This window comes from Trichechus manatus, unplaced genomic scaffold (assembly GCF_000243295.1).
Source record: "Trichechus manatus latirostris isolate Lorelei unplaced genomic scaffold, TriManLat1.0 scaffold00090, whole genome shotgun sequence".
Classification (NCBI taxonomy): domain Eukaryota; kingdom Metazoa; phylum Chordata; class Mammalia; order Sirenia; family Trichechidae; genus Trichechus; species Trichechus manatus.
The window spans coordinates 9,710,720-9,737,469 of NW_004444026.1; the positions used below are offsets into that span (position 1 = coordinate 9,710,720).

Consider the following 26,750-nt stretch of genomic DNA (forward strand, 5'->3'; position numbering starts at 1 on the left):
TATTTTGTAAATTTTACTTGTTTTATAAATTTTATTTATTCAAATTTATTTGCTGCTGTAGAACCAAATTTTTAAAGTGACAACATTTTTTATCCAGGTAAGATGAAACAGCAACAACTAAGTGGACCACAAAAATGAAAGCTCAAAGAAGGTAAAAAGGAAAGGATTTGTGAATCCCTAAAGACAATTCCAAAATTAACTTCCTTTTAAAAATGTAATAAATCAGAAGAGAGTTCTTCTGTTGAATGCTCAAGTTTAATGGATGCAAATCATTGTACTAGTACTGTTAGTGCTGAAATTACTAATAGCAATATGAATATTATTAATAGCAATATTAATATTGTATAATAAAAAAATTAATAATTGTGTGGAAAGTGAAACTATTTTAGAATCTGAAATTGTCGAATCTGCAGACCTCATAAATAACAGAAATACAGATCCTGCTTTGTGGAATAATTTTTCTTCTGATGATGTAAATTATTGGATTGAAAGAAGGCCAAGTGATTGTCAACATCACAGGGGATCATTTGAAAATTCATGTTGAAAATTTCTGGATGGTAAACAAACAAGATTCTGTAGCCAGAATATATTTCTAGGGTGCAAAGCTAATGGTAGAAAATTATAAGAGGGATTGGCTATGGTATTCTCCATCAGTCAGCTCTGCATATTGTTTTGCTCGCAAACTATTCAGTCCTGAATAATTTAATTCTCAATTTGCTACAGATGGATTTAGTGATTAGCGCAACTCAAATATGATTGATAAACATGAAAAAAGTTTAATTCACAGAAATTGTACATTGTTGTATTTAAACCAAAGACATGGTTTGGCTTAACTCATGAACTGGAAACAAATTAATGAAGAAAGTCATTATTGGAAAGCCGTTTTGCAATGCCTTGTTGCTGTCATTATAACAATCGCTGAATGTGGACTATCTTTTCAAAGAAGAAATGAAGTGTTTGAGTTCCCACAAAACGGAAATTTTTAAGGTTTACTTGATCCATTTTTAGCAGGTCAAATCTCAAAATATGGTAGCACAGGAATGGGCAACCCATCGTATATGTCTAAAACAACGTGTGAAGAATTAATAAACTTAATAAATGATAAAGGTCAATCAACTATTTTCAGTGAAATAAGTATAGCTGGATATTTCAATTTGTCTGTAGATTCCACTCCTGATACTTCTTATACAGATCTGCTAAGTATTGTTTTAAGATATGTATCTCCAACAGATGGAAAACCTATTGAGCAATTTATCACATTTACTAGCTTAAAAAGTCATACTGGTGAAGAAATTGCAAATCAAATACTTCACTATTTACATGAAATTTGTAAAATTGGTTTTTCTAAATTCACAGGCCAGTTCTATGACAATGCTGCCAATATGTCAGGGCATTATAAAGGCTTGCAACAGAACATTTTAGAAAGTAATGAATATGCCATTTTCATACCATGTGTTGCACATTCACTTAATCTTGTAGGACGTAGCACAGTAGATGGTTGTCGGGAAGCAGTTAATTTTTTTTTTCTACTGTAAAGTTACTCTACACATTTTTTGCTACTTCTACTCACCAATGGGCAGTTCTGAAAACATATTTAGGCAATCATCAAGTATTAAAATGTCTTTCTAATACACATTGAGAAGTGCGTCCTGTAGCAATGAGTGCAATCCTGGAACCGTATGCTTAGATTCTAGATGCCTTAGAAAATATTGCTGAAGAAGAGACACGAAAAGGAGATACCAAAAGAGAAGCTGAAAATATTACCAAAAAATGAAAACACTAGAATATGTGTTTATGTTGGTTCTGTGGAATAAAATATTGCAGCATTTTCATCAGATGAGTCAAGCTCTCCAAGATTCAGAGGTAAATTTAAAGAAGTGCACAGATCTCTACCAGTCATTAACAGTGTTTATGTAAGTTACGAGAAGATTTTGAAAACACACAAAAAATACTGATTATCAAGCAGTTTATCATCACAGAAGCATTAGAAAGAAACATGAAATGATGGCAGTGCTTCAGAAGTATCATTGAGTGCTAGAGATCAATCTCGCATAGCCGCATACTATATATACCATCATTGACATGCTTGAATCTTGCATGAAGTTCTCTCAAATAGATTTTCCTTCTTAAACAATGTGAATATACCTGATGAAACATGCATGAAGGCATCCAAGAAATTAGTTCAGACTTATCCCGATGACTTAAATACAAACCTTTACGGAGAATTGTGACGATTTCGCTCTTACATGAGAACTAAGTCTACAGATTCAGGAAAGACAAATTTTACTCCTGTAGGCATGTATGATTCCATAATAGAAGATAAAATGCATATTTCCCAATGTTGAAATTGCTTTACACATATTTCTAACTTTAATTATCACAAACTGCACAACAGAATGCTCATTTTCATCCCTAAATAGACTCAAAAACACTCAGCATACAATAATTCAAGAAAGACTCAATTCGTGTTCCTTATTAGGTATGGAAGTAGATATTGTCTGGCAGCTTAATTGTGATGAAATCACTGAAGAACTTGTAAGAGCAAAGAATAGAAAGAAATGTTTTTAATTATAACATATTAGTGATGAAAGCTCTAGCTAAAAATACCAAACCAAAAAAACCCAAATCGGTTGCTGTTGAGTTCATTCTGATTCATACCGACCCTATGAACACCAGAGGGCTTTATTTGTATTTGTAATCTTCAAATCTTAACACAGAGTAGTGTGTATAAAGGGATTCAGTATATTAATTAATTTAATATATATTTAAAATTAATTAATTTTATTTAATTAATTTTTCTTTACTTTTTATCAAAATTATCTGCATATAGTCTAAGGAGCTAAAAACAGTGGCTGTTTATTACTAGCCCAAGAAAACTATTGCAAGAAATCCCAGGTTTCTGTTTTTGAGACTCGAATTCTAGGAAATACATGATTTTTCCTGATAATAGAGGAATTTTCTCAGAGAAGAGTGGAGAGAAGACAGTGAAAAAAGGGATAAATTCCTTGGAGTGAAATTGGACAGCCAATTTCACAAATGGCCACTGAGGCATTCTAGAAAGTTATGGTCGTGAGTGGACAGATAGCAGCAGCGTCCTGTGGGTTGGGCACTAGGAAGAAAGAAGCAAGGGGAGTTCCCACATCTGTGATTGCTATAACCACTCTGTCTGAGCATCCAGATGATTAAATAGATGCATTTCAGCTCAAAACTGCTAAGAGACAAATACGCCATTCAAATAAACAAAAAGATGCAACTATGGTAGTAGTTGTATTAGTATATCTGGATAAATGCTCCTGTGATATAAAGGATAGGTTTTGATGGAATTTCTTCTTTACTTATAGTTTTCATAGATTAAATATACTCATTCATTCATTTATTCACTCACTGATTTAACAAACTGAGTCCCTAGGATGTGTCAGGCACTATGCTAAATACAAAGTACCTAAGAGCACAGTCCCTGTCAGCAAGGCACTTAAACTGTCAGAGAGGTAAGCACATAAACAGAGACTGAGAAGACAATAAGGCACATAAAGTGCTAGAGAGGTTACAGAAGGCTAAACGAGGGGCACCTAAGCCAGCCTGAAGCAGGAAGGAAGGAAGAGGAATGAATGGGGAAGGCTTCCAAAAGATGGCGGTGACTGAACAGAATATTAACAGACTCAGTTTCTTCTCCCATAAATCTCGTGGACTATGACTAACGGATTTTTTCCCCGTCTCATTTCTGTTTTAACCAAGTCCTAAAAAGGCTATGAGGAGTCCCTGGGTGGTGCAACAGTTAAGCGCTTGACTACTAACCAAAAAGATCGTGGTTTGAACCCATCTAGAGGCATCTCAGAAGAAAGGCTTGGCATCTGCTTACAAAAGATCACAACCTGGTAAATCCTATAGAGTACAGCTCTACTCTGCAACACATGGGATCGCCATGAGTCAGAATCAACTTGAAGGTAACTGATTTTGGTTGGTTTAAAGGCCACAAATCCTAGAGGCAAGTACTAGAAATGACTGGCTAGTACAGTAAACCAAACCAAACCAGTTGCTATCGAATTGATTCTGACTCACAGCAAGCCCATGTGTGTCAGAGTAGAACTGTGTTCCATAGGGATTTCAGTGGCTGATTTTTTGGAATTAGATCATCAGACATTTCTTCCAAGGCTCCTCTGGGTGGAGTTGAGCTCCCAAGGTTTTGGTTAGCCACCAAACACATTAATTGTTTACACCAGCCAGGAACTCCAGGCTAATGCTCCAGGCTAATGAGGCACTGCTAATAAGCAGAAGAGATGACAGAAAGCAGCAGGTAGCATTACACAGAGCAGCCACAAGGGTTTGAAGTCTCTTTGATGTTTGTGGGTTATGGCTGAGTAGGAATACCTACATGTCTGGCCAAAAGTATACTGGGGCGTCAATAAATAAATATCACTGCCACATTATGATGATTTAGGTGTGTTGTGGACTGAACTGTGTCCCCCCAGAAGATACGCTGAAGTCTTAACCCCTGTACCCAGGAATGCGATCTTATTTGGGAAGAGAGTTTTTCTTTTGTTATCAGTTAAGTTAAAAGAGGTCATACCAGAGTAAGGTGGGTCCTTCTTAATGCCCCTGAGTGGTATCTTATAAAAGCGAGAAAGAACAGACACAAGTGAGTCACACAGAAAGAAGACAGCAGGTGAGGATCCGTCTGCAAGCCAGGGGCTGAAAGAGACAAGGAAGGATCTTCCCCTAGAACAGACAGAAAGCACAGCCCTGCCGACAGCCTGGATTTGGACTTCTTGCCTCCAGAACTGGGGGAATAAATTTTTGTTCCATAAAGCCCCCACTTTGTTATGGCAGCCCTGAGAGACTACGACAAGGTGAAATTTTGTTCTTCAAGCTCCCAAGAACTAAAGAGTTCTGCATCACTCGCACATCTATAGGAGATGTTACATTTAGAATCCAAAAGTGAGCACTTCAGAGTAGAAAGCTTTAATTCATAGAGGAGGAATCCAAGGGGAGGCCTGCTTGCCTGAGATCATGCAGATATTAAATGACAAAGATGAAGTCAGAATGCAAGGCTAGGTCATTTCTTTATTCATTTTTTTAAAAATGTTGAATAATATCTAACTGCCAGGCTCTGTGCTTGATACGAGAGTACCAAAATAGCTGAAACGTTTGTCTTTGAGGAGCTTATGCTACTGTGGTGTTATTTTACTGGAAGTTTCACTGCTGATGGGACCAGCTGTCTTTGCTCGGTCCTTTACCTGCAACCCTCTTTCCACTGCTCTGTGCATGGCTGGCTCCTTTCCATCCTTCAGGTCTCAGCTTGAAAGACTTCTCTTAGAGAGGCCTTGTCTGAATACTCTGTCTAAAGTAGCCCCCTCCACTTCTGCACAGCATTTGTTTATGTGCTGTGGACTGCATTGAGAAGCATGTTAAGGTCACATTGAGGCTCTGTAGGAAAGTGTGCTGTCATTAATTAGCAATGTCTAACATGGGCACAGGATAGGTCATGGCAGTATGTTGTTGTTGTTAGGGACTGCCGAGTTGGTTCTGACTCATAACGAACCTATGTACAACAGAACGAAACACTGCCTGGTCCTGTGCCATCCTCACAATCGTTGCTATGCTTGAGCCCATTGTTGCAGCTACTGTGTCAATCCATCTCATTGAGGGTCTTCCTCTTTTTCACTGACCCTCTACTTTACCAAGCATGATGTCCTTCTCCAGGGACTGATCCCTCCTGATAACATGTCCAAAGTATGTGAGACATAGTCTCGCCATCTTTACTTCAAAGGAGCATTCTGGTTGTACTTCTTCCAAGACAGATTTGTTCATTCTTCTAGCAGTCCATGGTATATTCAATATTCTTCTCCAACACCAGAATTCAAAAGCATCAATTCTTCTTCAGTTTTCCCTATTCATTGTCCAGCTTTCGCATGCATAGGAGGTGATTGAAAACACCATGACTTAGGTCAGGCACACCTTAGTCTTCAAGGTGACATCTTTGCTTTTCAACACTTTGAAGAGGTTTTTTGCAGTAGATTTGCCCCATGACAGTATAAGCAGCATATATTTGTTATTTCTGTGTTATCGCCTGAGATGTTCCTATGGCTGCAGAACAAATGACAAAACTTGGTGGCATAAAACAACCATTTATTGGACTATGGGTCAAGAATTCAGGTGAGGCACCGCTTATCTCTGCTCCACAATGTCTGGGGCCTCAGCTGGAAGATTCAAAGGCTGGGGACTGAAATCATCTGAAGACTCATTCACTCATACATCTGGCGGTTGATGCTGCCTATTGGCTGAGACCTTAGTTAGAATTGTCAACTGGAACACCTATATGTGGTGTCTTAGTCATCTAGTGCTGCTATAACAGAAATACCACACGTGGATGGCTTTAACAAAGAGAAGTTTATTCTCTCACAGTCCAGTAGGCTACAAGTCCAAATTCAGGGTATCAGCTCCAAGGGATTGTTTTCTCTGTTAGCTCTGGAGGAAGGTCTGTGTAATCAATCTTCCCTGGGTCTGGGAGCTTCTCTGTGCAGGAATCTCAGGTCCAAAGGACATGCTCTGCTCCCAGCACTGCTTTCTTGGTGGTATGAGGTTCCCATGTCTCTCTGCTTGCTTCTCCCTTTTATATCTCAAAAGAGATTGGCTTAAGACACTACCTAATCTTGTAGACCTCATCTATATAACTGCCGCTAATCCATCTTATTACATCATAGTGATAGAGTTTACAGCACATAAGGAAATCACATCAGATTACAAAATGGTACACAATCATACGATACTGGGAATCATGACCTAGCCAAGTTGATAGATATTTGGGGGGGGGGACACAATTCAATCTGTGACCTGGGCTTCCTCACAACATGGTGGCTGGGTTCCAAAGACAAGCATCGCAAAAGAGAGAGGGAAAGAAGGAGAAGGAGAGGAAGAAAGGAGAAAGAATGAAAGAGAAGAGGAGAGGGCAGGCAGAAGCCGTATTGCCCTTTATGACCCAGCCTTGGAAGTTACTCAGCGGCACTTTTGTCACATTCTATTGGTTGAGGCAGTTACGAAGATCTGCTTGGGTTCAAGGGAAGGTAACATATACCCCACCTCTCCATGGAGGTGTGTCAGTGTCACATTGTAAGAAGAGTGTCTTTGGAAAATATAATCTGACATGATAGAGACTGCAGAAAAATAAATGTAAACGGAGATAAATGCAAATATTAAATGGAGATGCTTAAATATTTAACAATACCCTACCAATATTAACTATTTTAAGGAATTAATTAAAATCAATAAATTCTTTCATTCTACACGTTTTTACTGAGCACCTATGTGTAGACACTGTGCCCTTAACTCTGGGGATATAATGCTGAATAAAACACACAGGATTCTTTATAATTTGGTGGAGGAGAAAGACAATTAGCAAGTAAATAAAGAAAATAATCACTAAGTGTGAAGAGCAACATGAAGGAAACAGATACTGGGAAAGAGACTTACAGGGTGAGGGAATATTTTATTTTACTTATTAATTTTTATTATGAATATTTTCAAACATACATTAGAGAAGAGAGAATAGCATAATGAACCCCCAAGTACCCACCAGCAGCATCAATAATTATCATGTAGCCAATATGGTTTCATTTATACCTCCCTACTCTCCCCTCACCTCAAGCCCCTGCCACTGGATTCTTTTAAAACAAATCCCACATATTATATAGTTTCACTCATAAATACTTTAGGTGTATCTTCAAAATAAAAAGACTTAAAAAAAAATAACTACCATATCATTATCCCTCAAAATAATTCTCTACTAACGTCAATATACAGTTTATATTGAAATTATCAAATTGTCTCATAAATGAATTTTTATGATTGTGTAAATCATGATCCACACATTGGATTTTGCTGGTTACAATCTCAGTTTTCATTTAAAATGTTCCTCGGTCTTCTGCTTTTTTTTTTTTTTTTTTTCCTTTTCTTTTAACCCCCTTAAACTAGTACTTCTAATCTAGAGGCTTGATCAGATTCAGGTTGAACTTTTTGACAACAACACTTCATAGGTGGTTCTGTGTACTTCCTACTGTATTAGCTTAGGAAAGTTTGGTTGTCTTTCTTTTTGCAATGTTAAAATTAATCAGCAGGTATTGTCAAACTGATCCACTCATTCTAAAATTCCAAGCGGGCTATCTTAGATAGGGCATTCAGACGAGGCTTCTCTGAAGAGGTGACTTTTAAACTGTGACTTGGCTCTTTTGCCAGTCATGCAGAGTAGAGGAGGTAAAGGGTAGAGGCCCTGAGGTAAGAACAAGCTTGCCATATACCCAGTAGTCCCTATCAGGATCAGCAGAACTTCTTTTCCCATTCTCCACTAGACCCACAGCCCTTCCAGCCTCCAAAAGGGGAGAGTGGCCCGCTCAGGTGCAGGCAGTCTCATGTTAATACCTTTGCTCTCCTGAAAATGCCTAGGAATAGGACTGCTTTGATTTGATTAGACGCAAGGTCAGAAAACAGCCCGGCCTCTCTCAGGATACAAACCAACTTGTCATTTTATTGGACATGATGGCATGGCAGAAATATGCTTCTTAAAGTACAACTTATTTGCTCACATCACATACCATTCTTCTTTTCTTGAATGTTCTCCAGACTAAAAATGGCTGTTTCAACTTTCTTTGATGTAAAATGGAGAAAGCACCAAAACTCACCTCACAGAGTTGTTGAGTACTAAATGAGATATTGACTGAAAGTGCTTGGTAGAATGTAGCACAATACATAGATGTCAGTTGAAGCTTACTATTCTTATAACCAATCATATTCCTCCCTCCTTCAAAATGCTTAAGATTCTTCCTGACAGTTCCACCCTGCCATTCAGTGATAATTCCTATTATACTATATGCTAGGTTATTTACACACATTATAACATTTCCTCCAAACAACCTTATTAGGAAATACCATTTTACATAAGAGGAAATGGGTTCAGAGAAGTTAGGTGCTGGGCCCAGGTCACACAGCCAGTGAGTGGCAGAGGCCAGATTCATCATATTCAAGTCTGGTGATTGTTGCTTAGTTCCATTAAACAGGAAACTCCTTTCACATTTTAAATGATTCAATTTTAAAAGAAAACCAATTTATTTTCAATATACTAGGCATATTCATTGCTAGTAAGATCCTTTGTGAGAAGCTTATACATATGAGCTCTCATTTTAACAAATTCTAAGATATTAGAAGAGCAAGGGTCAAGTTATCCACGTTTCAGTTTGTGGAATATTTATTCAGCACCTCCTATGTATCTCTGGGTGGTACAAATGGTTAAGTGGTAGGCTACTAACCAAAAGGTTGGTTGTTATAGCCCACTGAGAGGCACCTTGGAAGAAAGGCCTGGAAATCTGCTTCCAGAAGGTCACAGCCATGAAAACTCTGTGGAGTGCAGCACTACTCTGACACACCTGGGGTCAACATGAGATGGAATTGACTTGATGGCAACTGTTTTTGTTTTTTGGGTTTTTTGTTTGTTTATGTGTCATAGCAAGAAATTTCAGTCATTGTACCTGCCCTCAGAGAACTAGGGAAGGAACACGGGACAGAATAGTAAAAATTAAATTGTGTAGTCCATGAAAGAGATCAACAATGAGTCAAGATACTCAGAGAAGGTTTCAAGGCAAGAGTCTGAATTTAGCTAGACTTTCAAGGATCTAGAATATTGATAAGGAGCTCCGGTGCCAATGGTTAAGCGCTGGGTGCTAACCAAAAGGTCAGAGGTTGGAATCCACCAGCGGCTCAGCCGTGGCGATCTGCTCCTGTTAAACCCCGTTGCCATCCAGTCGATTCTGACTCAAAGCGACCCTGTAAAGATTACAGCCTGGGAAACCCTATGAGGTGCTTCTACTCTGTCCTATAGGGTCGCTATGAGTGGGAATCGACTGGACGGCACACAACAGGATATTGATATCAAGAAGGAAAAAGACAAGAGGTAGGGAGCAAGGGTAGTGGAAACTTACATAAAAGAAAACAAAAAACCCAAACCCATTGCCTTCCAGTCGATTTCGACTCATAGCCACCCAACAGGACGGAGGAGAACTGCCCCATAGGGTTTCCAAGGACCGGCTGGGGGATTCGAACTGCCGATCTTTTGGTAAGCAGCCATAGATCTTAACCACTGCACCACCAGGGCTCCAATGGAAGCTTATATATCTCTCAAAATCAGTGTATACACCATCACAGAGCTTAAGTGACCTGCAGTTGTTTATCTGATGACATTATCGTAGAAGGCATATTTGGAAGCTTAAATGTCTGAAGAACTGCTGGTAAACCACGATAGGAGCCTCGAGATCCATGCAGGCGGTCCTGACGCCCCTTAGCGGGGACTTCTGCAATCCACTATCTGAAATCACCACTACAAGATAGTGGCATCATTTTTGCCTCTCTACATTGCTTCACCAAACTCTATGATTCTTAACTTGGCGAAAAGCACATCCACCACCCGCGCACGCGCGAAATCTTTCTTTCCTTACAAAGACTTCGGGAGGAGAGGTCAGCGCAAGCGCTCTGTGTCTCTCTGAAAATAATGTCCTCATCCTGCCTCCTGGCGAAAGCAGGGCGGCGCGACGCATGCGCAATGAGGATGTGTAGGACTTATGTCACGCCGTGGGCGGCGGTGACGTGATGACAGACAAGGAGGTGATCAAGCAACGGAAGCCGGGAAGGAACTAGGGCGCAAGGGAGCCAGGGCTGGGGTTGTGTTTGGAACCTTGGCGGGGCTGAGGTTTCGATGTGGTCCCCGGAGCGGGAGGCCGAGGCCCCGGCCGGGGGAGACCCGGCGGGCCTACTGCCCCCCGAGTGGGAGGAGGATGAGGAGCGCATGTCCTTCCTGTTCTCCGCCTTCAAAAGGAGTCGCGAGGTGAACAGCACCGACTGGGACAGCAAGATGGGCTTCTGGGCGCCGTTGGTGCTGAGCTACAGCCGCCGCCAGGGGGTGGTGCGCCTGCGTCTGCGAGACTTGCAGGAGGCCTTTCAGCGCAAGGGCAGCGTCCCGCTGGGGCTGGCCACGGTGCTGCAGGACCTGCTGCGGTGAGGGGCGGGCCGGGGCCGGGTTCGGGGCGGGGGCGGGGCCTCTCCCTGAGGGCAGGGAAAGGGTCCTGTTCACTGACAGCACACCGTGCCCAGCCAAGGGTCTGGCACAGAGTAGGCGTTCAGTGTTTATTCAGTAGATGAGGAAGAAAAGAAGCCTGGGTTCGGTGTGCTTGTGGGGAGAGAGAAAGAGGGTATGGGGGGAAATTTGAGAGCTGATAGTCCGATTAGGTGGGATCCCGATGGTGACAGGAGAAGCCAGTCTGGCACAGGTGACAAAGATTTGTCTAACCTGGAGTCCCGTTATGTAGTTATTTCTTAGGGGGCCTCCAAATCTGAATTACTCCTGGAACAGAAGGTCTGTGAGATAGGATTTATTAAACCAAGGAGGATCAGAGCTAAGGAGAGGACAGTCATGGGGAAGAAGCTTGTAGGGATCTTGGCAACAACTCCCCGGCACAGGTATATGTCTGGCCTATCCTGGCTTGTCCTTGACACAAGTTGTTTGGAGCAGAGAGGACATGATGAGGGTGAATGCTTTACTGAGTATCTTGGTGCCCTCAGAAGGTCCTTTAGGTGATACGTGTGCAACAGGTGCAATGTTTGGGAGCTTTCCTGAGGAGGTAACATCGATATCTAATGGATGTACAGCACTTCACAGTATGCAGGTAATTTGCATACACCATTTCATCTGATCCTTTCAGTAGTCCTGTGGGTGAGATGATAGTGTTATCCTCAAAAGACAGAAGAGTAAACCGAGCTTCAGAGAGATCAAATGACTTACCAGGGTTACACAGCTAATTAGAGGTGATAATAAGACTTGACCCCTGGGCTTCTGTTTCCAAATCATTTGCACTTGACACTATATTTCCTACTGAAGCCAGCCTAGCATGGTGCCTTGCTCAGTGAATGAAAAGGTTTTTGATGTTTCTTGTTGTTTTGATTAACTTGCTGCTCTTTTTTAGTAAGAGCTCTCTTTTTTCTTCCCTACTTTTATTCCCTGTACCTTTCCATTGGTTAAGGAGCCCTGGTGGCACAGTGGTTAAATGCTTGGCTGCAAACCGAAAGGTTGGTGGTTCAAACCCACCAGCCGCTCCCTGGGAGAAAGATGTGGCTGTCTCCTTCTGTAAAGATTACAGCCTTAGAAACCCTATGGGGGCAGTTCTACTCTGTCCTATAGGGTCACTGTGAGTCAGAATAAATGCAACAGCTTTGGTTTTTTTTCCATTGGTTGATATTGGTGTGACAAGCCTTTTTCTGAAATCTCTCTTTTCTAAGAAGGTGTACTGTGGAGAAAGTTTTAGTTCATGCCTGAAGTGGGGAGCAGAGGAGATAGCGGCTGAAAAGTCAGTGACGGACAAGCCAGTCCAGGCTTCCTTGTCGCAGCAGGAAGATTACTTATTAACACTGATCCAGAGGGCTTTAATACCATGAGTTCCCCTCTCCTAACTGCTGGCGCTCACTGAAGCTTCTTGGTGCTTGACTGTATCTGGCACTTGAAAAATTTCTGAGGGAGATATTTCTCCGTGGAAGCAGCATAGCATCAGGAACCAAACAGCCTGGGCTCAAAGCCTGGCTCTGCCACTTGCTAAATATGTGACTGTGGGAAAATTATGTGACTTCTTTAAGCTTAAGTTTAACCAATTAGAAATGGCAGTGATACTTGCACTGAGGTTTATTGTGAAGTTTATTGTGAAGATTTGAAGAGATATTCCTTATATAGCCCTTAGCATAGTGCCTGGTCCATTGTAAGTATTCAGAAAACTTACTTGCTGTTATTATTACCAGTACCACAAAATGCTTACTTCTCATTGTCACCCTATCTTAGAAAGAGCAGAAAACCCTTCCTCTATACGGTTGCTATGAGTTGGAATCGACTCCACAGCAACAGGTTTGGGTACAAACATCCTTGTATTCTTCCCAATGTCTTGCACTTGGAGCCAATCCATTACTGTTATTTTCATTTTATTGTTTTAAGCTCCATTTGTGAAAGGAAATCTCAACACAGGTCCTATACCCTCCCTTGCCTCTCTCATCTTACTAGAGCTTGCACATTGGAGCCAGACAGATCCTAGTTTAGATTCGGCCTCCTTGCCTTGGGCAAATCACTTCTCAGTCCCTCAGTTTTCTCATTAATTCAAATGGCAGTAACACCATTTATCTTGCAGAGTTGTTGTGAGGCTTGGAATCAGAGTATAAACAGTGCTACACACAGTAACTGGCACAGCCCTTTGCCGTCCAGTTGATTCTAAGTGGTAGTTATGATAATGATAAGGAGCCCTGGCAGTGCAGTGGTTAAGTGCTCGGCTGCTAACCAAGGGGTCAGCAGTTTGAAGCCACCAGGTACTCCACAAGAGAAAAGACCTGGTGATCTGTTTCAGTAAAGATCGCAGCCAAGAAAACCCTGTGAGGCAGTTCTGCTCTGTCATATAAAGTCACTGTGAGTTGGAATCGACTGGATGGCACACCACAACATGATGATGATAATGAGATTCCTCTCTTGGGGTGAGGGGATGAGGTGGGGACTGGGATGAAACGTTACACAGTCAGTGTTGCTGACACGCCCTCTTTTTCCATCCCTGCAGTCGAGGGGAACTACAGCGGGAGTCAGACTTCATGGCCAGTGTAGACAGCAGCTGGATCTCCTGGGGAGTCGGGGTCTTCCTGCTGAAGCCCCTCAAGTGGACTCTTTCTAACATGCTGGGGGACAATAAGGTTCCTGTTGAGGAGGTACTTGTGGCTGTGGAGCTGCTTAAGGTGGGTACTTAGAAGGGAGAAGTCTGGGTGTCATCTGGTGATGACAGGATCCTTCACATTCCTTGTATGTCTTTTTAGAGAAAGAATGTATCTTTTTTACATAGTGACAGCTGATAACTGAGTTTATCTGAATTATACAGACCTCCCCTATACTGTAAGCACTGTTTATTTGTTAGTTGGACTTTTACATTTCAAGGGTAATCTCTTGTCTAGGAATTGTCAGGACATACGGTTGACTATTTTCTAGTATTTGTATGAATTAATAATAAGCTAAAGTTTAGAAAATGCTTTGCCTTCTGTAGTTTACTGACAAGAATTACTCAGAATTTCTAAGGACTTTGTAACTTTGGACTTTGCTGTCCCCTAAATCGGAAAATTAGGTGCCGATTTCCTCCTGTCTGACTCTAACTCTCTCCCACTCCAGCTCACTGACGGCCTTACTTCCACTCCCTCTCACTGCCCCTGACTCTTCTGTCTGGAAGAGATGACCATGGCCTTGACCCCTTCAGGCTCCCCTGGTCAGCCATCTTCCTTCTGTCCTGCCTTCCATGCTCAACCTAGATCATGTGACCTTCATCAATACCCTCAGCAACTTTGCATCACTCTTGGTCCACACTAAGAGATGCCCAGCAAATCCAGAGGCTTATATCAGCCATACAGTCTGCAGTCCCTACTGGAGAAAATTGGCCACAACCCAGCCTAGGGCCACATTCATGGTACCCAGCTTTAGGAGGGCCCTCAGAGCACTCTGCAGCCCATTTTCTCTCCCACTCCCGTTGATACCTCTTCCATTCTCCACCTTCTCTACTCTCTGTAGACAACTTTGCCCCTGACTTCACTGAGAAGGTAGAATCTCCTTGGTGAACACCTTCAGTTTTCTGTCCCTCCACCTTAAATTTAACCTCATCTGAGCCCTTCTTTCTCCCCAAGCTCAGAGAATGAAGTGTCCTATTCCACCTGTGCTTGTGAGCCTGTCCTTACCCATCTTATCCCCTTGTCCTATCAGTTAGCCCCTTGATCTATATATTCCAGCTCCCTCTCTCTTTATCTCTCCATGTATATTCTTTCTCCCTCCTCTCTCCTTCTTTAGCCTCTGAACCCATCCAAGTTTTTCCCATCACACAATTACTCCTTTGTGTAACCTGGGCTCTTGTCTAGTTACAACTCTGCCTATCTCCTTCTCAGCCAAGCTTTGCTAAGTGTGATCTCATGCCTTATCACCACTTCCTCACCTCCCACCCACTCTGTGACCCACTACCGACTTCTTTCAGCCCCCACCACTCCACCACAACTGTTATGGACAAGGTTATAGCAACCTTTAAATTTGTGTGTGTTTATAAAAGTTGACTGAACATGGAGTAACAAGTATACTGAGGCAGTAGTTGCTTTTAAAACTCATGGCCCAACCTCAAGGCTCGAGCTCAAAGTCCCCACCCCGCACCCCAAGAGAATCTCCTGAGTTTCTCTTCACCTCAGCAACCCCTGCCCCCCATCCTTTCTGCGTCAGGTTAAGGAGGTGGTCTCTAAAATCTATAAATCTCTCCTTATTCCCTAGGACTTTTGACTGAGCGGCACACATTTTCTTCACAGGAGCCCCCCCACCCCGTCTCCCCACTTCCCCCTGCTGTGACCACCCCCCCGCCCCATGTCCTGATTCCAGGGCCTAGTCAAGGTCCCCACAAGAGACTACAGGATGGTTTGGGTGGTCCTGGGCCAAGCTCAGTTCCTCTTGGCAGTCTTCCCTTCTGTGTTCTCTATTCTAGACTAATGGGGAAGTCAGACCCGTTTACCCCCCACACATGTGGTTTTGGCTCGTCATCTTTTGAGAGCAAATGCTGGGATGGGAGAGCAGGGGATTGAGGGGAATTATATACATCTTCCAAGAACCAACAATAATTTTTGAGAGCAATTTAGTCAATCCTATTTAGATAGAAAATTACTTCTAGCTCTGCAGGAGCATATCGTGGTTATTAGCTGCAGTTGAATCGATTCCGACTCATGGTGACCCCATGTGTTAAAGAGTAGAACTGTTCTGTAGGGTTTTCTTGCCTGTAATCTTAACAGAAGCAGATCCCCAGGCCTGTCTTCTACGGAATGCATAGTACTGTTAAATATGTATCCAGTTTACATCACTAAACAGAATACTTAACATTTCCTTGGTAAAATCTTCATTCAAATATATAGTGACTTCACTGTTTTCTCTTGGGCTGGGGACTTGTTTACATTTGTGAAACTAAGGGGTCCTATCTAGAAATTTTTATAAAAAGAAGAAAGCCTGCTTAGCAGTAAATTGAAAACAGCCAGTAACTTTTTACTTCATTTGAAAAAATACTGAAAAATACAAAAAAAAGTAAAAATTGCCCATGATTTTGCTATTGAAAAAAGTTATACAAAGAAATGAAAGTTTCCTTTCTGTTGATTCCATTTTTATTTCTTCGAGTATGTTCCTTTCCCATTTTTTTTCCCCTGTTCAGAGACATATCTTTTTCTTGTTGACTCTGTCACATTCTTTTATGTTACTTTCCATTTTATTTTCTTGTTAGCATAGTACTGCCTGAAAATCTTATTTACTTGTTTATTACCTGTCTCTCCAACTAGAAAGAAGTTCCATGGACTGTGGGACCCTGGCAACAGTGTCTGGTACACAGTAGACAGTTAATAAATATTTGTTGAATGAGTGACTAAATATACACATACATTCAAAAAATCAAACCTGTTGCTGTTGAGTCGATTCCAACTTATAGTGACCCTGTAGGACAGAGTAGAACTGCCCCCTAGGGTTTCCAAGGAGCGGCTAGTGGATTCGAACCGCTGACCTTTTGGTTAGCAGCTGAGCTCTTAACCACTGTGCCACCAGAGTTCCATACACTCAGATACATACATATGTTTATACATACACTCTGTTTTTTTCCAATAATAGAATCTTATTTTACCTATTGGTCTGCAACCTGTTTTTTTTCCTATTTTAATATATCACGGACATCTTTCCAGGTCTCTACATATAGATCACTTCATTCTTTTTTGATGGCTGCATAATTTTCTTTAGATATGCCACAGTTCATTCAAGAGTTACCCACTGAGGAACATTTAAGTCATTCCAATTTTGATTACAAAAACATGCTACTTTGAACAGCCTTGTGCATATCTGTGTACTTCTACTACAAGTACGTATGTGAAATAAGTATGAGTTTTAAATTTTAACAGAAATTGCCAAATTAACTTTTCAAGAAGTTTGTACTAATTTACACTTTCATCAAGACTACATGAAAGTAAGTGTTCAGTCTCCGCAAATCATCGCCAGCACTGGATGACATCGGTCTTTTAAACTTTCGCCTATTTGATGAACAACAAAAAAAAGATACTTCCTACTTGTGAGTTGAGCATCTGTTTACCTATCTACCAGTCATTTACATATCCCCTCCTGCAAATTGCCTATTCATATCCTTTGCCTGTTTTTATATTGGGTTGTTTATCTTTTATGTTGATTTGTAGGTGTTCTTTGTGTATTAGAGATACATATAATGTATTTAGTATTAACCAAAAAAAACCAAATTCATTGCCAACGAGTCGATTCCAACTCATAGCAACCCTATAGGACAGAGTAGAACTGCCCCATAGGGTTTCCAAGGTGCAGCTGGTAGATTCGAACTGCCGACCTTCTGGTTAGCAGCTGAGCTCTTAACCACTGTGCCACCGGGGCTAGGGATGTAAATATTGTTTCCCAGTATGTTGTTTTTGTTATTTTTTTTGGAGGGAATTTTATTATTGTGCTTTAGATGAAGGTTTACAGAGCAAATTAGTTTCTCATTAAATAATTAGTGCATATATTGTTTTGTGATACTGGTTGCCAACCCCACGACATGTCAACACTCTGCCCTTCTCAACCTTGGGTTCCCCATTACAACCTTTCCTGTCCCCTCCTGCCTTCTCATCCTTCCCCCTGGGCTGGTGTGCCCATTTAGTCTTGTTTTGTTTTATGGGGTTGTCTAATCTTTGGCTGAAGGGTGAACCTCAGGAGTGACTTCAGTAATGAGTTAAAGGGTATCCAGGGGCCATACTCTCGGGGTTTCTCCAGTTTCTGTCAGACCAGTAAGTCTGGTCTTCTTTTCTGAGTTAGAATTTTGCTCTACATTTTTCTCCAGCTCTTTTCGGGACCCTCTGTTGTGATCCCTGTCAGAGCAGTCGGTGGTGGTAGCTGGGCACCATCTTGTGCTGGACTCAGTCTGGTGGAAGCTGTGGTAGTTGTGGTCCATTAGTCCTTTGGACTAATCTTTCCCTTCTGTCTTTGGTTTTCTTCATTTTCCCTTGCTCCTGAAGGGGTGAGACCAGTGGAGTATCTTAGATGGCTCACAAGCTTTTAAGACCCCAGACACTACTCACTGAAGTAGGATGTAGAACATTTTCTTTATAAACTATGTTATGCCAGTTGAGCTAGATGTCCCCCAAGACCATGGTCCCCAGCCCTCAGCCCAATAATTCAGTCCCTCAAGGAGTTTGGATGTGTCTACGAAGCTTCCATGACTTTGCCTTGGTCCAGTTGTGCTGACTTCCCCAGTAGTATGTACTGTGTTACCCTTCACCAAAATTACCACTTACCTATTGTCTATTTAGTGTTTTTCCACACCTACCCCTCCCCTCCCTGGTAACCATCAAAGATTGTTTCTTTTTGTGTGTAAACCTTTTCATGAGTTTTTATAATTTTGATCTCATACATTATTTGTCCTTTTGTGATTGACTTATTTCACTCAGCATAACGCCCTCCGGATTCATCCATGTGAGATGTTTTGCAAATTCATCGTTGTTCTTTATTGTTGCCTAATATTCCATCGTGTGTAGGCACCATAGTTTGTTTACTCATTCATCGGTTGATGGGCATTTAGGTTGTTTCCATCTTTTGGCAGTTGTGAATAATGCTGCAATGAGCATGGGTGTTCACCCACTATGTGGTTTGATTTTTTTTATTTGTGATGTCTTTTGACATAGGAGTTTTCATTTTTTTGTAGTTAGATCACTCAGATATTTCGTTTATGGCTACTGAATTTCTGGTCTTGCTTAGAAAGACATCTCTTCAACGTCATTCAGATATTCTTTTATATCTTCTTCAAATTACTTTATAATTCTATTGTTTTAGTTTAAATTTCAATTCTTCTAGTATTTGTTTTTGTATATGTGGGGAGGAAAAGCTCTAACTTTATTCTTCCAAATGGATAGCCAGTTGTCTTAACACCATTTATTAATGTTATATACCATTAATGTGTTTATAAGTGGTAACCACACTGTTACTACAGTAGCTTTATAGTGTTATTTTCTGATGGGGCAATCAAATCTAATGAAAACTTTAGTCTCTATCTTATTAGACTCTTTTGCTGCCTTTAACACTATTGGCCACTTGCTTTTTAAAATTTCACATTCCCTTGACTTTCTGACATTCCATTGCTTAGTTCTCTCTAAGCAATCCTTCTGGGTCTCTTCTGTTGGTTTCTTCACCTTTTAAACGTTAGTGTGCCTTAAGCTTATTTCTTTCCTCTCTTAATTTCCTTGGGTAAGCACATTTACTCTTGTGATTTTAATTACCATCTATATGCTGAGGACTTCCAGATTTATATCTCTTGTTCTGATGTTTCCTTTGAGTTTCCAATTTGTAATCCATTTATCTGTTGTATGTGTCTTCTTGGATGTCCTTGGTATCTCGAACCAACATGTCCAAAATGGAATGTTTTGCCTTTCCTTTAAAATAGGCTTTTCCTCCTGTATTCTTGATAATAATTAATAGCATCACCTCCACCTGGTCACTTAAGCCAGAACCTAGGAGTCATCCTTGACTCCTTTCCCCTTCAACCCATACCTAGTTACCATGTACTGTTAGTTTTATCTTCTACATTTTGTTTGAATCTATCCCTTCTCTGTCCCTATTATCATCACCCTAGTTCAGCCCCTCATATTCTTTTGCATAAATGATCTCCCTGCCCCTAATCCTAACTCTCTACAATCCATCCTTTCCCAGTTTTCAACTAGATTTTTGTTAATCTAGCCATGTCATTCCCCTTCAGTGACTACCTGTAAAAATGGCAGCGTGGCGTCAGAGGTCCTCTAACTTCGGGAGGTTGGAGGAGAATCACCATCAGCATCAGTCCAAAGCTGATGATCCCTGTGAGGTGGAGGTCAGACATACCTCCTCTCTCCAACCTTTTTACCAATTCTGACACCAGCCATCCCTCCCCCCACAGCACACTCTGCATCTCTGCTGGGTTCAATAATACGTTGCAGTAGCTACACAGAACTCACAGATTATAGTCACAGTTATAGGGTTTATTAGGGAAGTAACAGGTTACAACTTGGGATTGGGATCAACAGGCTACAATTCCCGATCAGGATCAGGAAGCATGTAGGCAATCTCCCTTCTTCAGTGCAAGACAGCTCTCTTGGCTCCCTCAGGATGGGCTCCTCCCTCGGCCCTTGGCCCCGCTGGGGCCTGGCCTCTGCCCTGCTTGGTGAAGTGCTACAAAGCTCTTTAACTCTTTAAGTGCCCAGAGTCACCCCATCTGCCAGGAAGCCTCCTGCCTGAAGGCTGTCAGCCCTCTTGCTCTGTGGGCAGGGAAGCCCACTACACCGGTCACCTGTTTTCTGCCATCTAGTGTTGGTCTCCTGGTTCTGCTACTGTGCTGGCCTCCTGGTTCTACTATGCTGGCCTCTGCTTCTCACCGTCTTGTGCCATCTCCAGTGTTATAGCTCTCCCTGTCTCCTGGGTCTAGGAAGTTCTTGGCGCAGGGACCCTGGGTTCAAAAGACATGCTCCACTCCTGGCTCTTCTTCTTCTTGATGGTAGTGAAGTCCCCCCTCCCACCCTCTGGGATTGGCTTCCTTTAAGCCTAGCAGGATGGCAAACTGACCAGTCCCCTCATTTAGGGTTCCATACACCTTATTTGCATGGTCCCATGTCCTGAGGGTTCCATGAACCTTATTTGCATTATTAACAAGCTGTCCAATCCCTTTGGTGAGCCACAAGCACCTTATTTGCATAGTCCCACCCAGTCATTTTGTGGGAGTCATAAGACCATACTTGGCAAGAAGCGCAATATTAAGTAATTCACTGCACTGCACTACCATCATCTGAAGAATAAAGGATAATATATAAGTTATTACACTTTAATGATAAAGAAGTGCTTTAACTGTCTCTCTCCTTCCCTTCTGCAGATATTGATTCATGCTTCGATGCCATTGCTCATGCTTGTCCCCTCTTCCTGAGACACCCTTCTTACAAGTCTTCACCTAGTAATTTACTCACCTTTCAGAATTCTGCTCAGCAACCATTTTTTTTCCAAGAAACTTCTGAACTCTCAGGCATTCCCTGTATTTTCATAGCACACCATAGATAGGTCAGTAGGTATTTCTTGAACTTCTCACAATATTCCTCTTCCACCTTTTGAGACTCTTTATGGACTCAGTAATGTTCTTGTGTGCAGTATTGCCAGTTGGATTTAAAATAGAGAGACTGGAATTGGAAGAGTAATTTAGATATCATCTCATCCAACCTCTTCAATTTGTGAGAGGAATCCTGAGGGCCAGAGAGATAGTGACCAGTCCAAGGGTATACTGGCTGGGCTGGAAATCAGTTCTGAACTCTAGTTCATGGTTTATTCCAGCACACCGCATTGCTTCCTTCTTCCTTGGGGAAGTTTGGGGCAGGGAGAGGCAGAAACATAAAGTCCCACATGAAGTGCAAACAGGAGTTTGCTCCCAATATTTCATGTACTTGATTTCAAACGTATTCACCAAACTTTCCTTCAAGTTTTAAAAAAACACAAATCCTTTGTCCTTTAAAGAAGGGGGAAAAATAAAAGCTAGCTGCTTTAAAGGAAGACTGGGTTGCTGTTCCCCTGCTCTTGCCTTGTGTAATTGTGTTTTTGAAGCATGGAAGTCAAGTTCATTGGGTCCCATGGGCTGCGATCAGGGCATGTAAGAACATTTTGCTTTTTCTTGCAGGAAAAGGCTGAAGAGGTGTATCGTCTGTATCAGAATTCCCCTCTCTCCTCCCACCCAGTGGTGGCCCTGTCAGAGCTGAGCACCCTCTGTGCTAGCTCCTGCCCAGACGAGAGGACCTTCTACTTGGTGTTGCTGCAGCTGCAGAAAGAGAAGAGAGTCACAGTCCTCGAGCAGAATGGAGAAAAGGTATGGAAATTCATTTGTTCATTCATTGCCTCACCAATGATTTATTACATGTATACTAACATGCCCACTAGCATTTCTGCTTGGGATTTTCTCAGCATTTGTGGTAGGGGAAGCAGTAATTTGTCCTTGTCCCTCAGATTGTGAAGTTTGCCCGAGGGCCACATGCCAAGGTCTCTCCCGTCAACGACGTAGATGTTGGGGTATACCAGCTGATGCAGAGTGAGCAGCTCCTCTCGTGCAAGGTGGAGTCCTTATCCCAAGAAGCAGAGAGGTAACTTCTACCCCTGAGCTGAGCCCTTCCTGCCCCAGCTGGCATTCAGAGCTGGCAAAGCATTGGTGTCTGGGCTCTTTGGGGGGAAAAAGAAGGTGTTTTTTTTTTGTTTTTTTTTTTTTTACTAATTACAGAAGTACTAATTTCTATGCAGAAATAATGGAAAATACAGAATATCATAAAGGAGAAAAAAATGAGCCTTAATTTTTTTTTTTACCCCCAAAGATTATTACATTATGTTTTATGTTCTTCCATGCCTATATCCATTAACCAATATTTGTTGAGCCAGGTATTGTCTCACGCACTGGAGACACAGTAGTGAACGAGACAAACCCCTGCCTTCACAGAGCTTTTTGAGGGTGTCAGCCTCTTCCCCTTGGATGACTGTACAAGGTGTCCCTGGTAAAGTCACATGAACACATCTCTGAAAAGTAGAATATATTGATAATTGAATTAGAATTTACTTGTTCACTTTGTCTTACATGTGAGAACCCAACATTTTGGGAACACAAAGGGATATATCCAAGGTTATTGGTGATGTTAGGAATTCATTTCCTACTTCCCAGCTCCCAGAATGGGAATATGTTTTTAAGGTGCCATGTTTCCATGTTCTCTCTCCCTGTGGGTTGGAAAAGTTTGTCCTTAGTCAGTTTGCCTTTTCCACGTGCAGATGCTCAGGCTCGGATCTTGACCTGCTGGAGTTTGGCAGTGGGTTGTTGGGCACCATTTTTTTTTTGCCATTAGGCAGAATGGATTTGATATTCAGATTTGAAACTACATTAATTAAGTCTTGGGACTCTTCAGGACCCTGCCACCCCTATCCTGTGGCACAATCATTTTGATTTGTCCCTTTGTTTCATAGGTGTAAAGAAGAAGCCCGCCGAGCATGCGGAGCAGGAAAGAAACAACTGGTAAGTTCTCTCTTTTCCCCTCCAGCTGCCTAGTTCTGTCCTGGGCTGGCAGCGAGAGGTGCGCAAGAGTTCAGAGAGCAACCTGCTAGGAGCTGGAAGGAGAACAGAGTCTACAGGTACCACAGCTTATTTTCAAATGAGAAGGAAGAAGGCCTGGGATAATCTTATCATCTGGGAAGGGCTGTCTTCCTCTCACCCTTTTGCCTGCTCAGTCTGACCCTGACCTGAATTTCCTTGCCCCCTTAGGCACTGAGGTCTCTCAAGGCCAAGCAACGGACGGAGAAGCGCATCGAGGCCCTCCATGCCAAGCTGGACACTGTTCAAGGCATCCTGGACCGGATCTACGCCTCCCAGACAGACCAGATGGTAGCCATTCCCCCTTTGCTCCAGTACTTGGCTAGTCCCCATAGCACACACTGCTCATCCCCTCCACTGTGTCTTTGCTGTTGGCTAAGTGCTGCTTGGAGGGGGCCTGGGTTCTTTCAGGATGTAGCTAGAGTTGCCTTGGCCATTCCTGTTGGGAAATTTGGGCCCCAGTAGGTGTGGGTGAATCTAGTGTAGGTTGCAAAAAAACAAAGCTGGCTTTTGGAGATGAAACAGTGTTGTTTGTATTTTGCCACATGCTCTTCATTTGCACTGATAACTCTTTCTCTTTAGGTTTTCAATGCCTACCAGGCTGGGGTAGGAGCTCTAAAACTCTCCATGAAGGATGTTACAGTGGAGAAGGCAGAGAGCCTTGTAGATCAAATCCAAGAGGTATGGAAAGGGGCTAGAGAGGAACACATACAAAAGGAAGTTAGTGAGGGCACATTTGACTTTGCTGTACTTGACTTTTTACCTTGTGAACTTGAGGAAGCTTTACTTGATTCTCAAATGTGGCAGTGTTTCTTTGTAACCTGAGGCATTTTCCACCAAAGACTTTGAGATGCTCAGTGACACCATGCACAGTTCAAGGCCTTGTTCTTTTCTCTTACAGCTATGTGACACCCAGGATGAAGTTTCTCAGACTCTGGCTGGTGGGGTGACCAATGGCCTAGGTAGGTTGGCAAGCTGATATTTCTTTCCTTTCCTTTTTAAGAGGACTTCAGTTCCTTCGTATGGTAATAGGTTTGATCATGGATTTGCTTTTCCTGGTGCAGGCATGGTTCTCCTACCTGACCCTTTCTCTGGGGCTTACACAAGGAATAGTTATAGGGAATTGCCACTTCCTCTTTGATGGGCAGTATTAACGACCCTTCTGTGCTCCAATGTTCCTTATTCATAGGCTTCTCATTGGAAGATCCTTCTTCAAGGGCAAGGGAGAGCAAGGTCAGTTTCATGGGGTTAGCAAAATATACCTCCTTGATGACTTAGAACTGTGTATGAGAAAAGAATATCTGTTTGAAGGTACCCTCCATTTCCGGTGACCTCATGAAACTCACATTTTTTTAACCTGCAAGGAGGCCTGAGCATCTTTGTAAAGCTGACTCTTTAACGTGTTTCCTCCCTGGAGTTTATGTGTCCTTATGTTGTCTTTTCTTTCCAGATTTTGACAGTGAGGAACTGGAGGTGGAATTGGACCTCCTCCTTCAGGACACCACCAAAGAACCTTTGGATCTGCCCGACAACCCCCACGAGACGTTTTATACCAACAGTGTGCCTAGCCCTAGGATCTCGGATGCTGAACTTGAAGCTGAACTTGAGAAACTATCCTTATCAGAGGGAGGTATGGAGCTGTGTTCCCAGGGTTGCTAGTGGACATGTGGCCCCCTGACTGACAGAGTAGCCAGGCACAGGGTAGAATTGACGTAATGGGTCCCAGCCCAATTCTCAGTTTGCTGGGGTACCAAAGGCCTGTGAGGGAGTTGCGTGTTTGTTATTTATATTAAGACTCAATCCCTTAAACAGTGGGATGCTTTCATCTTAAAGCTTTTCCTCTTATATTATTCAGTCATTTCTTCTCCTTGCAGGTTTGGTCCCAAGCAGTAAATCTCCAAAAAGGCAACTGGAACCAACTCTCTAAAGCCATTGTAGGACCCTCAAGTGAAAGACCCTCATGTAAAAGAGAGACCAGGCTTTTATGTGTGTGTACATAGTTATTTAAATGAGAAACTCAGAATTTGTTGAGAAGAGGAGGAAGGAGAATTATTCTGATTTACCTGGATGCTACCACTTACTACAGGACAGATATAATTTCTGGAAGCGATGCTCCCACGGCTTGCTCCCAGCTGGTATCACGGACCTGCCTTCTCATCTTTATAGTGCCACAATTTATACAGTTCTGTGTTTGACCTGTTGTCTTTCATAGCCTGCAATTCTTGCCATTGGCTCAGTTAGGTTTGTCTTCACCCACCAGCTTTGTTCCAGCCAATGAAGGTGAAAGATTTGCAGCTTTGCCAAATCAAAATCAGTCCTCTCCCCTGCTCCCACCATTTTTTAGAGGGACTTATTCTGTCTCTAAAGTCAGTTAATCTACTTATTCCTGTCCCACTCTATTGGTAATGAGAATAATGAGAAACAAACACTTAAAGGTTTTACTTGAGGGGACTTAACAGCTGCCACTTTATGGAGAAACAACAGTGTAAAAGGTTTCTTTCTAGGGTCATTTGTCAGATTCTCCAGGTGTTTGGAAAAGAGGTCACCCCTGAGTGGCTCAGAAGCATGACAGTTGGGGGCTCTGGTGTGGTTTGTGGACATTGCTGCCTCTTCCATCTTATGCAGAAGATCTGCTGACTGGGGAAAGGGTTATTCTTGGTCTTTAGAACTTGGCAGGGAGAGGCCCAGGGCCCCAAGATGTCCAAATCTCATATGCTTTTTAAAAGAGGCATAATCTTTGCCTTGTCCCCGTCATGGAATAACTTAAAATATGTATGTATATATATTCCAGAGCAAACCACACAACAACACACCTTCCCTTCATGAAGAACTATAGGTTCTTTGTGTGAATTTGAAAAGCATTTCATTTTGTAGCCCATTACTCAGGGCAGGGGATCTGAGCCAGGATGTGCAATAGAAGCAGAAGATGTTGGCATTCTGCCATATCTGCTGTGTGCTTCCCCGGTCCCTGTTTACACCTGCCCCTGCCTCCTGCAGTCCCATCTTCCCACTTGATGAATTGGGGAGGATGGTGTGGGGGGACAGACAGGAGAGGGTCTGAATGCTCTAGCAAGGTGGAGAAGAGAAGAGAAGATGACTGCCTCTCTGCTGCTGCCGAAGTACAAGTATTTCTGCCCGGAGCCCTTTACCCTGTCCCTCTGAGGTGGTGTAGTGCAGAGGGGAAGAATTTGCTCCAGGCCAGGAGCATGAATCACTGTTCAACAGACTTCTCTCCCACTCTACCTTGATAAAATGAAATGTTGGGGGTGAAAAGAAACAATCACTATTTTTTCTTTTTTAATCTGATAAATAATTAAAAAACCCCAAGTGTTTGTCCTTGTCTCTTTAAGTTATATAAAATTTCTTGTTCTTTCATGCCTCCCCCATGTTCCTTCACCATATACACACTTTGGTTTTTTCACTTAAGGCCACTTTTGAGTAGCTTAATAGTGTGGGTATTGTGCTATGGTAAAAAATGGTCAATCTAATTGATCGCTCTCATACTGATCTTGCTCTGTGGGAGGACACTTTCTT

At 42.3% G+C, this 26,750-nt stretch overlaps 1 protein-coding gene across 1 annotated transcript; it reads left to right on the forward strand.

Annotated features, from left to right (window-relative positions):
• Positions 1 to 10,656: 10,656 nt before the first annotated feature.
• Positions 10,657 to 26,539, forward strand: CHMP7 (charged multivesicular body protein 7). Its single transcript, XM_004382130.2, has 10 exons — positions 10,657 to 11,034; positions 13,620 to 13,791; positions 21,774 to 21,959; positions 22,097 to 22,230; positions 23,093 to 23,141; positions 23,388 to 23,507; positions 23,799 to 23,897; positions 24,118 to 24,178; positions 24,667 to 24,846; positions 25,091 to 26,539. The coding sequence occupies exons 1-10, from the start codon at positions 10,736 to 10,738 to the stop codon at positions 25,141 to 25,143; spliced, it is 1,353 nt and encodes a 450-aa protein (XP_004382187.1). The 5' UTR covers positions 10,657 to 10,735; the 3' UTR covers positions 25,144 to 26,539.
• The last annotated feature ends 211 nt before the right edge of the window (positions 26,540 to 26,750 follow it).

Bases quoted from the DNA above. Each gene is read 5' to 3' on its own strand.
- CHMP7 (XM_004382130.2), top strand. From the start codon at position 10,736: ATGTGGTCCCCGGAGCGGGAGGCCGAGGCCCCGGCCGGGGGAGACCCG. The intron at 22,231-23,092 runs GTAACTTCTACC...TTTGTTTCATAG, and splicing joins TTATCCCAAGAAGCAGAGAG to GTGTAAAGAAGAAGCCCGCC. The intron at 23,508-23,798 runs GTAGCCATTCCC...CTTTCTCTTTAG, and splicing joins CCTCCCAGACAGACCAGATG to GTTTTCAATGCCTACCAGGC.